At 39.7% G+C, this 14,155-nt stretch overlaps 1 protein-coding gene across 2 annotated transcripts; it reads left to right on the plus strand.

Annotated features, from left to right (window-relative positions):
* Nucleotides 1-1,533: 1,533 nt before the first annotated feature.
* GGCT (gamma-glutamylcyclotransferase) lies at nt 1,534-11,364 on the plus strand. 2 transcript variants are annotated; one of them, XM_061165431.1, is made up of 4 exons: nt 1,538-1,816; nt 7,909-8,054; nt 8,946-9,081; nt 10,151-11,364. In XM_061165431.1, the coding sequence occupies exons 1-4, from the start codon at nt 1,676-1,678 to the stop codon at nt 10,292-10,294; spliced, it is 567 nt and encodes a 188-aa protein (XP_061021414.1). In that variant the 5' UTR covers nt 1,538-1,675; the 3' UTR covers nt 10,295-11,364. The 2 variants fall into 2 exon arrangements, with proteins under 2 accessions (XP_061021415.1, XP_061021414.1); XM_061165432.1 differs by lacking the exon at nt 8,946-9,081 and having other exon boundaries at nt 1,534-1,816; nt 10,151-10,208.
* The last annotated feature ends 2,791 nt before the right edge of the window (nt 11,365-14,155 follow it).

The following is a 14,155-nucleotide window of genomic DNA, read 5'->3' on the forward strand; positions in this document are numbered from 1 at the left end:
TGTAAAAGTCACTACCAGTAGTACGGCAGACAGTTTAAAAAAAATTTTTTTTTTTTTTTTTAGATTTGTTTACTCTCGTGGGGAAATTAATTTTATGTTTGACATTTTAAATCAACTGCAGTTATTTGTGAAGCTTAAATCATTCTAACTTTGGTCAGTGGGCATTCCTTCAAGTTGGCTTCTGTGTGCTTTTCAAAGAACTTCATTTTTTAATACCTCCTCATTTTCTGTCACAAGATGTTCTGAGTGCTCCTCTTGACCTGGCATCAGCCATTTCTCCAAAGAACCCTGGTACCTTTTAGTGGAAAAGTGGTATTTAAAAATCAAAATCTGGGTGCCAAGGATAGTCATTGCTTCAAAGCTATGAGTTCATATTCATTTTCATTTCAAAGTTAACAATATAGAGTTTTTATGTCATTGTTATTATACCTCTGTACATGGGAGCTTTTACCCTGATAATATTAACAAAATTACTTTTAATATTTATATCAACCCTATGAGATAGGGGATCATATCTTACATTTATAACTTGTGAGCATAATTTATGTTACAATCTCTATTTTAAAAGGAGACACCAGAGACAAGAGGTGTCCGAGGTTCAGTTCAGTCACTCAGTTGTGTCTGCCTCCTTGCGACCCCATGGACTGCCGCATGCCAGGCTTCCCTGTCCATCACCAACTCCTCGAGCCTGCTCAAACTCATGTCCATCGTTACAGGTCCAGTAAACAGCACATCCAAGTAAACAGCAAGTAAACGTTACACGTGCGAGGTTACACGTCCAGTAAACAGCAGAGTTGGGCTTTGAGGCCCTCATGCAACTTCCATCAGGGAAGGGAGACCCTGACTCTCAGAGGAGCTTTCCTAGGAGGCCAAGGGTCCTTAGAAAAGGTAATCAGGTAGATAATCAGGGCTGTTGTTCAAACTCGCGCGTCCGATTCTTTGCGATCCCATGGACTGCAGCACACCAGGCTTCCCTGTCCTTCACTATCTCCCGGGGTTTGCTCTAGTGCGAGGTCTGATCCACTAAGCCCCCTGATCAGGGCTAGGGTGCGGGAACCAGCGAGTGGTGTGAACAGAGCCCCCCTCATTCCTCCAAACCCAAAGGGCGGGACCGGGCGAGCTGCCGCCCGAGGGACCGTCGGGTGCATGGTCTGAGACGCTGTTTAACTTTAAATGGATCCCAAAGCTCCCTAAAGAGTACACACTGTCAGGGAACCACGCACGCATCTCCCACACTGGAGAAAATCCGGCTGGGACCTGTGAGAGACTACAGCTCAGCAGAGGACCTGACCCGCCCCTGCATAGAGCTCCGCCCACCCGCCAATCAGAGGGAGCCTTGAACAGGGGGGCAGGACAAAAGAGGAGCCGGTCCAATGAGAAATCAGCCCCCCTGTCGCCTCAGGACCTAATATTACAAAGTCCAAGCTGCTAGCCTAGAGGAGGCGATGGGTTGGCCAATCAGAGCGAGTAACTCACAGCGTTGGGTACCGGCAGCCAGTCAGAAGAGAGCTCGCAGGTGACTCGCCCGGCCCCAGCTTCCCGCCTTTCCCCTAACCTCTAAATCTGGGGCCCCGGAGGTTCCTGGGTTAAGTTCTTCCGCCACGGAGCTGTATTTCTCGTCCTCTCTTTACGCTTGTACTACCGATCCCAGGCCTGTGCAGGCGTCTAGTGGGACATGGCGAACTTGGCCTGCGAGGCCCTTCGGAGTCAGGATGGGGAGAGTTTTCTCTACTTCGCCTATGGCAGCAACCTGCTGACGGAGCGGATCCACCTCCGAAACCCCTCCGCCGTGATCTACAGCGTGGCCCGCTTGCAGGTCAGTGCTCTCCGCCTGGCCCCCGAGATGTCCTCTGCCCTCCCTGCAGACAAAGGGGGAAGGATTTTGAAAACTCACTTTCTCAGGGCTGCTCGTTGTCAGCATTGGTCTGGGAATGCAGCTCTCTCTGCTCAAAGTGCATCACGGTTCCCTGCACGACCCTCCGCCAGCCCCTTCCCCCACGGGTCCCTCTCGCCCTCTCTCAGCCCTCTCGCCCTCTCTCAGCCCTCTGCTTGACCCCGGCTGAGCTGTGCTACTCTGGTTCCTGTGCCTCCCAGGCTGCCTTGAGCTCGCCCTCCTGACGTTCCCACCAGCTGCTCATTCTGCCCAGCTCCTGATGCCTCTCCCTTGGCCACTGACACTGGCCATCATCACAGAATCCACTCAGTTGGTTCCTCTGAGAAGTCTTCTCTGACCCAAGCCAAGGAATCGGTTGCTTTCTGTTCTACCTTTGCTCCAGGACTTGTCACCTAGTTTTGTAAAAATCCGTCTACCAACCTTTTGCTCTCGACCTGAGGGGTCCTGACATTTCGCTGCAGCTGTGTCTCATTCATAGTAAGGGCTGTGCTCACTTAAGTCTAATGGCTGGATGAACCTTCACTTGCCTTGGTAAGAATCATAGCTCTTAGTACAGTACATTTATTCATTTAGTTCATATTCTTTCAGCACTTACCTGGAGATACAAAGATGACTGAGTAAAGCTAGCTGTTTTCAGGACCTCCCCATCTGTAGGAGAGACAGGCAAACAAATTACCTATAGAGCCTTTTTACATCGTTGGACCAGACAGACATGGTCTCTGCTATCATTGGTCGGGTTCATAGTTGCAAGCAACAGAAGTAGCTGATTTAAGCAGAAAAAGAATGTGTTGAAAGGCTGTTGAACAGCTCACAGAATGTCCAGGAAGGTAGGACCACAGAACTGACAAAACAGGCAGTCATAGAAGGGAAGCTATAAAATAGCCAGTATCGCAGATGGAAACAGCCCGGGAGGCCACTTTTGACTCACCTCTGGTAACAGCCCGGGAGGCCACTTTTGACTCACCTCTGGTAAACATGGACGTTGCATCATGCATCACCCGTTCTGGACCCTCCCTTTATTGTCACTGTATCTGGAAGCTCCTGAAACTCAAGTACAGTTCCCACCCCCAGAGTGGAGTTGCTGCTCCCCTGTGTCACTGACTTCTAATTCAAAATCCTAGGTGGGTGTCCTAGACTAAATCTTGCCATATGCCCATGCCCTGACTTCAAGCAAAGCTAGGAGAACCAGTCTCTGGCATTTGAAACTTCAAAAATGGGAGTTGGGCTCTGAGCTCTATGTACCCATCAAACTCATAAGATAGGGAATTCCCCAAACATGGTAAAGAAGCTTAGATGTTTATAGCTGGGATGCAGCAAAGAACTATCTAACAAGTGATTATTCAGTCACAGGTATGGTCAGTCTTAAAAGGAGATGAATCGTACCTTGCTCTCAGTTTTGCTCTGAACCTAAAACTGCTCTGAAAAGAGTGGAAAAAAATTATTTTAAGGAAGCATTGAAGGTGCTATGGGAGTACATGACTTAGAGATCTGACCTAACTGGGGTGTTCAGTAAAGCCATACCTGAAGATGTGACTTAAGCTGAGATCTGAATGACTGGCAAGGGGAGATGCAAACGGAACAGCAGGGATAAAAGATTTCAGGAGAGAAAAAAGCTGGGTCTTCTAGCTAGTGTGGCTAGAATTTAATGTGTAAGGAGGATGTAGCATGAAGCGTAGAGAGGTAGGGAAGGGCCACATGTTACAGGACCCCAGAGGCCAATGAAGACTTGGATCTTTATCTTGAGAACAACAGTGAGAAGATCTCTGCCAAATTTAAGCAAATGAAATATCAAGTTTACTCTTTGAAAGCTTGTTCTGGTTGCTGTGGAAAGTGCTCTGGAAGGGTAGGGGCAGCCTACGAAAAGGGCTTTTGGAAGTGGATGTGGGAGCGCAGTTAGAAAGCTTTTGTAGCGGTCACTACTGAAGCTAATGGTACCTTGGAGTGGTAACCAGGGCAGGTAGATGGTTTTTTGGGGTGTTGAGGAGAGAATACTGTTAGGCTTTGGTGATTGATTGTGAAATGAAGAGTAGATAATGGTTTTTGATGCAACAGAGTGTATGATAGTGATATTTGTTAAAAAGAAAAAAAAGAGGATTAGTTTAGGAGGGAACATCAAGCTCAGTTTGGACATACAGTTGGCCCTTGAACAATGCCAGGGTTAGTGGTTCCCACCCTTTGCTGAGCTGAAAATCAGAGAACTGCCACCTCTGCCTTAAAAACAGAGGAATTGATAAATGACTCACCCAAGGGCAGGAAGCTGAAGAGGTTTGGATAGAATCAGGACTCGGACCCTAGTTCCTTTGACACATATTCTCTATTTCAGTCTCTAATCGAACACAAACTTTCCCCTATACTTAGTTACTTTGATGATCTGAAAATTGAAAAAAATTCACAGATAAGTAGACCTGTGCAGTTCAAACCCTTTGTTGTTCAAGGGTCAGCTGTACTGAGTTTGAGATGCTTGTTGTATACCCAAGTGAGCAGAAAAATATTAGTGAACATACTGAAGTACTTGGGCTTCCCTGGTAGCTCAGCTGGTAAAGAATCTGCCTGCAATGCAGGGGACCGAGGTTCGATTCCTGGGTGGGGAAGATCCCCTTGAGACAGATTAGGCTATCCACTCCAGTATTCTTGGGCTTCCCTGGTGGCTCAGTCAGTAAAGAATCCCTCTGCAGTGCAGGAGACCTGGGTTCGATCCCTGGGTTGGGAAGATCCCCTGGAGGAGGACATGGCAAACCACTCTAGAATTCTTGCCTGGAGAATCCTCATGGACAGAGGAGCCTAGTGGGCTACAATCCATGGGGTCACAAAGAGTCAGACACAACTGAGCAACTAAGCACAACACAGCACGTGAAGTACTTACTATGGTCTAAGTACTTTCAAAGTCAAAAGAGAGACCTGAGCTAGATAAAAGACAGTTGGAATATTGGATGGTATTTGAAGCCATTGGAAGGTATGATTTTGTCTTGAGCAAACTGCTGAGAAAAGGGCCTAAACTGAGACTTTTAGAAACTCCAACATTTAAAAACCAAGTAGTGGAGGAGGCGTTGGTAAAGGGAATTGAGATCAAGGAACAGCTGAAAAGAAAGGAGGCAGATCAAGACAGTGTGGATAACTATGTCAGAAACATTTGAGAAGTAGAGCAAGATGAGGAATGAAAATTGTCTGTGTGATTTAACAGTATATCAGTTCAGTTCAGTCACTCAGTCGTGTCCGACTCTTTTCGACCCCATGGACTGCAGCACGCCAGGCCTCCCTGCCCATCACCAACTTCCGGAGCTTACTCAAACTCCTGCCCAATCGAGTGAGTGATACCATCCAACCATCTCATCCTCTGTCGTCACCTTCTCCTCCCACCTTTAATCTTTCCCAGCATCAGGGTCTTTTCAAATGAGTCAGTTCTTTGCATCAGGTGGCTAAAGTATTGAAGTTTCAGCTTCAACATCAGTCCTTCCAATGAATATTCAGCACTGATTTCCATTAGGATGGACTGGTTGGGTCTCCTTGCTGTCCAAGGGACTCTTAAGAATCTTCTCCAACACCACAGTTCAAAAACATCAATTCTTTGGCACTCAGCTTTCTTCTAGTCCAACTCTCACATCCATACATGACTACTGGAGAAACCATAGCCTTGACTAGACAGACCTTTGTTGGCAAAGTAATGTCTCTGCTTTTTAATATGTTGTCTAGGTTGGTCATAACTTTTCTTCCAAGGAGTAAGTGTCTTTTAATTTCATGGCTGCAGTCACCATCTGCAGTAATTTTGGAGCCCCCCAAAATAAAGTCAGCCACTGTTCCCACTGTTTCCCCATCTATTTGCCATGTAGTGATGGGACCAGATGCCATGATCTTAGTTTTCTGAATGTTGAGCTTTAAGCCAACTTTTTCACTCTCCTCTTTCACTTTCATCAAGAGGCTTTTTAGTTCTTCTTCACTTTCTGCCATAAGGGTTGTGTTATCTGTATATCTGAGGTTATTGACATTTCTCCCGGCAATCTTGATTCTAGCTTGTGCTTCATCCAGTCCAGTGTTTCTCATGATGTACTCTGCATATGAGTTAAATAAGCAGGGTGACAGTATACAGCCTTGACATACTCCTTTCCCGATTTGGAACCAGTCTGTTGTTCTGTGTCCAGTTCTAACTGTTGCTTTCTGACTTGCATACAGATTTCTCAAGAGGCAGGTCAGGTGGTTTGATATTCCCATCTCTTTAAGAATTTTCCACAGTTTGTGGTGATTCACACAGTCAAAGACTTTGGCATAATCAATAAAGCAGAAATAGATGTTTTTCTGGAACTCTCTTGCTTTTTTGATAATCCAGTAGATGTTGGCAATTTGGTCTCTGGTTCCTCTGACTTTTCTAAAACCAGCTTGAACATCTGGAAGTTCACGGTTCACGTGCTTTTGAAGCCTGGCTTGGAGAATTTTGAGCATTACTTTACTAGCGTGTGAGATGAGTGCAATTGTGCGATAGTTTGAGCATTCTTCTGCACTGCCTTTCTTTGAGATTGGAATGAAAACTGACCTTTTCCAGTTTTGTGGCCACTGCTGAGTTTTCCAAATTTGCTGGCATATTGAATGCAGCACTTACACAGCATCATCTTTCAGGATTTAAAATAGCTCAACTGGAATTCCATTACCTCCACTAGCTTTGTTCATAGTGATGCTTCTTAAGGCCCACTTGACTTCACATTCCAGGATGTCTGGCTCTAGGTGAGTGATCACACCATCGTGATTATCTGTGTCATGAAGATCTTTTTTGTATAGACAGGTCCTAGTGTGGTTGTATCTTTTATCAGATCGCCCGATGTCTTGCCAAGGATACCTGGTCCTAGAACATCTAATATACCAATCAAAGGTACTGGTCACTGAAATGAACCTTTTTAATGAAATTCTAAAGGTTTTTTAAGAAAATAAAGGTAACAGAGATAAAATATAAACTTTAGATTTATTATCTAATCCAACTTTTTTTTTTTTTATCATTAGGAAATTAAACTCTGAAAAAATGAAAAGAAATCTTCCTAGACCAAACAGCTGAGTAAGGATTCTTAATCTCCCTCATTCTCTCCTTTGATTACTCATCTCTGAGGGAAGAAACTAACAACTTGAAACCTTGACTTTGTTACTTTAGTTGTGAGACCTTAGGCAAGTTGCTTAATCTTTTTGAGCCACCATTTTTCTTTCTGTTAAATGTGTATAAAAAGTTGTTGACAGGATTTTGAAAAGTCCATAGCAGTGTACAGAACCCAGTAATTGTTAACTGCTTTTATGATTATTATAGATATGTTAATATAATTCATGAATATTAAAATTTATAAGTATACAAATCACGCTCAAATGACAGCTCCCTTCGGGCAAAAAATAAATGCTAATAGGATACTCTTAACATATATGAAAGTAGAAATAATGTTATAAACCTTAGGCAGCCATCACCCAGCTTCAACAATTATGTGCAGTATAATTATTGTTGTTTAGTTGCTGAGTTGTGTCTGATTCTTTTGCAACCACCAGACTCCTCTGTCCATGGGATTTCCCAGGCAAGAATACGGGAATGGGTTGCCATTTCCTTTTCCAGGGGATCTTCCTGAGACCCAGGGATCAAACCCTCGTCTCCTGCATTGCAGGCAGATTCTTTACCACTGAGCCACCAGGGAAGCCCACACTCTGATTGCCTCTAAGTTAAAATGTATGTGTAAGTAAGTGGATTGATTGGGAAGCAGTTTTCAAAAATAAAGATAGCTGTGTTAAGGCATCAGGATTATGGGATTTATTGTCCCCCTTAACCTCTTATTTATGGTAAGATACATGTGCATATTCAGTATACAGTTTATTTTTAAGAAAAATGTAGTCCTTGAAATCTGGGTCCTTGGTTGTTTATCTTTGTGTTTTTTATAGAAGGAACTCAAAACATATGTTTTAATTACATGGTGTTGAAGGTAAATCTGTTTTTATTTTGAGAAGGGAAATTTTGGTTCATGTGAATATTGATCATATCACTTTGGTTTCCTTTGTAGGATTTTAAACTTGACTTTGGCAATCCCCAAGGCAAAACAAGTGAAACTTGGCATGGAGGTATAGCCACCATTTTTGAAAGTCCTGGCGATGAAGTATGGGGAGTAGTATGGAAAATGAACAAAAGCAATTTAAGTTCTCTGGATAAGTAGGTGGCTTCTAATTATAAGTTAAATCATTACTAATTTAGAAGGTGGATCATATGCACGAATGTGTGTGTATATATATGGACATATTCTTTACACTTGAGAGTTAACCTAAAAGGTATAATGTTCATTTCCTAAAAAGAAAAACCTGGAAGGGTTACACACTCTAAGATTTGGGGAGACTTTTGTAATCTCTTCTATAATTGATGGAAGTCCTTATTTTCTATTTGTTTTTTTAATAAAAAATATCTTTGTAGTTTCATATTGTGAGAAAGCATGAAGATTTTTGTAATTATTACATACTTTTACCGATTTCAAAAACAACTCAGTTTTTATAAGAGTCAGATTTTTAAAAAATAATTCTTTAAGGTAGCAGTTCAATCAGTAAAAAAGTGATAATAATTTGTAAAACTTCAAAACATATTAGAAATGTTTTGATGCTTTTTAGAACTCAAGAGTTGTGTGGCAGAGCATTTAATACAAAGAAAGTTGACAGAAAAGAGTAGGATTTGAGAGGAGCAAACATCTGACATGCTTACCACTTTACTTCACTTGCAAACAGGAATGAGCTGTCCTGTCTACTTTTGCAGGATGGATATTCTCTTGTCAGAACTCAGTCCAGTTTTCGTAGATAAAGAGCGATGTTTCAGGGTTATAAAGCTTGCAATAACTAATATAAAGATCTGTTAGAAGTATACCCAGTAATAGTAAGTCTCCAGCTTTCTAATTGAAATGCTAAGCTTACTTTTGATGTGGTGGTATTTATAGTATGTTCTACTCTATCCCCAAATACATAGAGAACACATACATCCATAAATAGTTAAAATTTTTAATCCAGTAAATTAACTTGGCTGAGTCAACATATGATTAAAATGTGGCTGTTCTGATTCCAGGCAAGAAGGGGTTAAAAGTGGAATGTATGTCCCAATAGAAGTTACTGTTTCAACTCAAGAAGGAAAAGAAATAACCTGTCGAAGTTATCAGATGACAAATTATGAGCGTGTTCCCCCATCACCCCAGTATAAAAAGGTATCCTTTTTAACTTACAAAGACTTTTGGTGATTCCTTGTTAATTTTCACAGTTGAATGACAGAATATCTTATTTTTAAAAGGCTTTGTGTTTTAAATTCTATATGAACAATTTATTTCAATCAAAATGTTTTTAATACAAAAATGATAGTTATTTACTGAATAAACATTCCAATTTATTTGTAATGATAGAACTATGTCCCTAAAACTTTATTAAAAAAAACTCTCAGAAATGTACTTGAGTCGTAATCCTAGACATATTTTTCTTTAAAAACATGTATGAGTGTATTTTTTGTAATTATTCTATACTTATGCTTTTTTTAATTATTTTTTCTTCTCCACAAAATAGTATTTCATAAACCCCAAGATTCATTTTTATAGGGCAAAAATATATTTCCTACTGCTAAAATGTTTTCCATTTCTAGATGGAGGGATAAGTCATGCCCTTTCCAAAATCCAGCATGCACGCACAGGAAAAGAATTAAGGATAGAGAGGCTGACATCCCTCTTCAGAAACCCAAACTTAGGTACTTATTGGCAGGTTCAATCAGGACATGATACTTGGAGAAGGTGACCCAGTTCCTGGGCCTAATCTGGAATTTTCTAGAATGGAGCCTAGAGGAATTAGCCTGGTGTGGATCTGGGGGGTACCATTGAATAAACACTTGCTGTTTATTCCCCCATGTGTAATTCAGAGGTAGAGTAGACTCCAGGATTCAACTAACAACTGCTCCCTATAAACTTTAAATTTCTTTGAAGAATGGTGTTTGTTTCTTAAAAGATTTTGTTCGTTTCATGCAAGTTCTATACAATAAGTTTTTTATTAAAAATATTTTAAACCACAGTATTGAGTACAGTTGCTATCCATCCCTATGGGGCTATGAAAACTCCCTGTATATTCATACTCATCCTGGGAGGAATGACGCTTTATTTTGTTCTACAGTTGTTTGTTCTAGAGTTATCTGAAAGCTAATTTATTTGATACTACAAATAAAGCTGTGGTATACTAAACTAAATTATGTTCCTAACTAAAAGAGGGTTTTGTTGTTGTTGTTTAACCATTTTCTAGGTCATTTGCATGGGTGCAAAAGAGAACGGTTTGCCACTGGAGTACCAAAAGAAGTTAAATGCAATAGAACCAAATGACTACAAAGGAAAGGTCTCAGAAGAAATTGAAGACATTATCAAAAAGGGGGAAGCAAAGACTCATTAGAACTTAATGGAATATATCTACATATATTTTCTCTATATGCTAATACCTTTTTAACATTTAGAACAGGGATCTGGGATGTATCTCTGTTTAATATGTCTCAGCAGTGTTCTGGAGGGTTATCTCACTTGGGTGATTCCTTGTTTTGACTGTAAAAAGACCAAGGCAGGAGTTAGACAATTGAAAGGGGGGCTGTGAGAGGTGTTGGAATGCATGACAGTTAGGTGTGAGTACTCCTGTGAACCCTTAAAGTTATTTTACTGAGTTTATCTGAAGTGTATTTTTGCTCTGTGACTGAAGATAAATTTGCAACTTAATGATGGTGCTGGTAAATTGCTCAGCTCTGGGATTTTTTAAAATCAGCTTAATAAGAGCAAGCAAACTGAAGAGACAATTGATTATAAAATTTTTTAATTATTTTAAAACTATTTAAAATTTTTTAAATTATTTTAAAATTTAAAAGATGGCATAATGTTCTTAGAGGAATAAATGTATTTGTGGTTTAACCTGTATTCTCTGCGAAAATACTACATTTCATTCTATGAGAAAGACTCACATCATCACACATACTGGGTCTGGTCTTGGCCAGTCTATACTAGTCTATACTACTACTATCCAGTCTATACTAAAGGATTATTGCACAGACTCTGGAACCAGTATATTAGGGATAGGCTGTCAGGTAGAAAGGCTGGGAAAGGCTGTCACCACTTTCTACTTGGGAAACTTTGGGTTATTTGACTCAACTTCCTCAGCTTCCTCGCCTGCAGACTGAGGAGAGCCCAAATATCTATGTGTTAGGATCATTTTGAGGGGTATATGTATAAGCTTGGAACACAGCCTGGCATAGAATAAGTATTAGTAATCATTATTGTTCTTATTGAAGGATTAAGTTTGTACTGAGCCATCTTTGGAACAGGATTTTAAAGTAGAAGAGTCAAGATCATGAGGGAAAAGTATTTCTTGGAAGTTAAAATTTGATTTCTTGGCTTATTAAAAAATGGTCACCTTCTTAAATTTATTTACTGAATAAATGGAAGAGAGTCATGAATAAAACAACACTGGTTATCAAGCAATCTCTCATGTCTGTGGAATCCAGTGAGCTGGACCTTCAAAATAGGTTATTAGAATGAAATAGGTTATTAGCTTTGGTTTTTACTCTTGGGAAGAAGGCCCAAAGAACTTTTCAGCTATAGCTGCAATTCTGTAGTGAGGCTTCTCTATCTCCCAGAGTGGAGAACAAATTGAAGATTTTCCTTATTTTCTTTCAAGCCCAGAAATGCTGTTCAAAGACTATGTTGGTGATAGTGTCACCAGGAGCTGGTTGTATTTTGAGAGGGCCAAAATCACTGATGGAAATTCCTTACATATGACATTTGCCAGTACTACCTTGAAAACAACTAGAAAGATAAAATGAGCTGAAAGGCTAGACAGTAATGAAAAGTATAACATGTAGAGGTAATGTTACTAACAACTATAAAAGGTGAAAAGTAAAGTGAAGTAAGGTTTTTACACTTCATTTGAACAGGTAAAATGACACCGGTAGACTAAAAAATTATGTATGTATAATATGTATTATATAGGAGTATGTTACCTATGGGGCTTCCCTGGTGGCTCAGACGGTAAAGTGTCTGTCTACAGTGCAGGAGACCTGGATTCAATCCCTGGGTCAGGAAGATGTCCTGGAGAAGGAAATGGCAACATACTCCAGTATTCTTGCCTGGAAAATCCCATGGACGGTGGTACCTGGTAGGCTACAGTCCATGGGATCAGTCAGACAGGACTGAGCAACTTCACTTTCATTTTCATCTTACCTACTTAAAAAGTATACAAAGAGCTATACTTACAAACACCACAGGTAAATAAAAACAGAATTCTAAAAAATGTTCAGGTAACCGATAGGAAAAAGAGAATGGGAAATGAAAGAACAGAAAATAGAACAGAACTGGGAAATGAAAGAACAAAAAACAAATAATAAAATGGCACATTTATACCCTAACATATCAATAAGTATATTCAATGAAATTATCTCAAGACAACAATTAAAAATTGGTGGAGTGGATTAAAAGCATATAATACTCTTCTATATGTTTACAACAACTTGTTTATCCATCCATCCATTGATGGACATTTGGACTGTTTTCACCTTTTGACTATTGTGAATAGTGCTGCTATGAACATGTGCATACATATATATTTTTAAGTACCTAGGAATAGAATTGATGGGGTCATATGGTAATTCTAGGTTTAAGTTTTTGAGGAATGACCAACCTGTTTCTCACACTGGCTGAACAATTTTACATTCTTACCAACAATGTATATAATTTTTTTTTTGTATATAGTTTTTTAAAGAAAATACTTAAGTGAAAATTTAACCAAACGTTTTAAGACGTGTATACTGAACACTACAAAACACTGACGAAAGATATGTTCATAGTTTGGAAGGCTCAATATAATAAAGATCTCGGTTTTCTCCAATGTAGGTTTACTACAATTTCTATCAAAATCCCTTCAAGATTTTTTTTCTAAAATTTATATGGAAAGGCAAAGGAATCAGAATACGTGAAGCAACTTTGAAAAAGCAGAATAAAATGGGAGGACTCAACTGACCCAATTTCAAGATTGTATGGTACTGGCAGAGGGATGAACATACAGATCAATGAAACAGAATGGAGAATCCAGAAATATACACATACAAGGTGCACAAGTAATTTAGCGGAGGAAAGATAGCCCTTCAACAATTAAGCCCTTCAACAAAGATACCTTTGTCCTTTAACAAAGATAGCCCTTCTTGCTTGGAGAAGGAAATGGTAACCCACTCCAGTATTCCTGCCTGGAGAATTCCATGGACAGAGGAGGCTCCATGGGGTCACAGGAGTCGGACACAACTTAGTGACTAATCCACCACCACCACCAACAATGATGCTGGAGCAAAAATAATAAGCAAAGATAATAATTCCAATAAAGTTAACAAGTCTCATTCAAAAATTAACTGAAATGCCTGACATAAAACTATAAACTTTTGGGGGGAAATTTTCTTTGACATCTAGGAATATGTAAACAGAGTTTTTAGACAATACCAAAAGCATGATCCATACAAGGAAAAATAAATAAAACTAGTGTACATCAAAATTTAAAATGTTTACTCAGTGAAAGATCCTATTAAGAGAATGAATATACAAGCTTGAAGTGAGAGAAAATATTTGCAAAGTGCATATATAACAAAGGGTTAGTATCTACAATATATAAAGAACTTTTGAAACTCAACAATAAAAGCAAATAATTCAACTAATAAATGAATGAGACATGAAAAGACATTTCATGCAAGAGGAGACATAGATGGCAAATAAGCACATGAAAACATGTATACCATCATTAGCAAATTAAAACCATAATGATAGATCATTAAAATCTACACACATGTAGAACGGCTAAAAGAAAACATGACAGAGTCAAATGCTATGAGGATGTTATGAAACTAGATGACTTACACATTGCTGGTGGGACTGCAAAATGGTCCAGCCACTGTGGAAAACAGTTTAGCAGTTTCTTAGTAAACTAACCATACAACTATCGTATGACCCAACAGTTGCACTCCTGGGCATTTATCCCAGGGAAATGAAAACTTATGTTCACATATAAACCTGTAGATTAATGTCTGTAGTGATTTTATTCATAACAGCTAAAGACTGGAAATGATCCAAATGTCTTTCTACATGTGAATGATTAAGTTGTGGTATCTTTGTGGTAATACCATGAAATACTACTCAGTAATAAAGAGGACCATTGATACATGGGATGCCCTAGGTGAAGCTCCAGAGACTTAGGCTGAGTGAACAAAACCAGTCCCTGAACAAAATTTCAATA

The sequence above is a fragment of the Dama dama genome, chromosome 18 (genome assembly GCF_033118175.1).
Source record: "Dama dama isolate Ldn47 chromosome 18, ASM3311817v1, whole genome shotgun sequence".
Lineage (NCBI taxonomy): Eukaryota > Metazoa > Chordata > Mammalia > Artiodactyla > Cervidae > Dama > Dama dama.

Coding starts and splice junctions, on each gene's coding strand:
- GGCT (XM_061165431.1), top strand. CDS start 1,676: ATGGCGAACTTGGCCTGCGAGGCCCTTCGGAGTCAGGATGGGGAGAGT. Junction 8,055..8,945: donor AATTTAAGTTCTCTGGATAA/GTAGGTGGCTTC, acceptor TTCTGATTCCAG/GCAAGAAGGGGTTAAAAGTG. Junction 9,082..10,150: donor CATCACCCCAGTATAAAAAG/GTATCCTTTTTA, acceptor ACCATTTTCTAG/GTCATTTGCATGGGTGCAAA.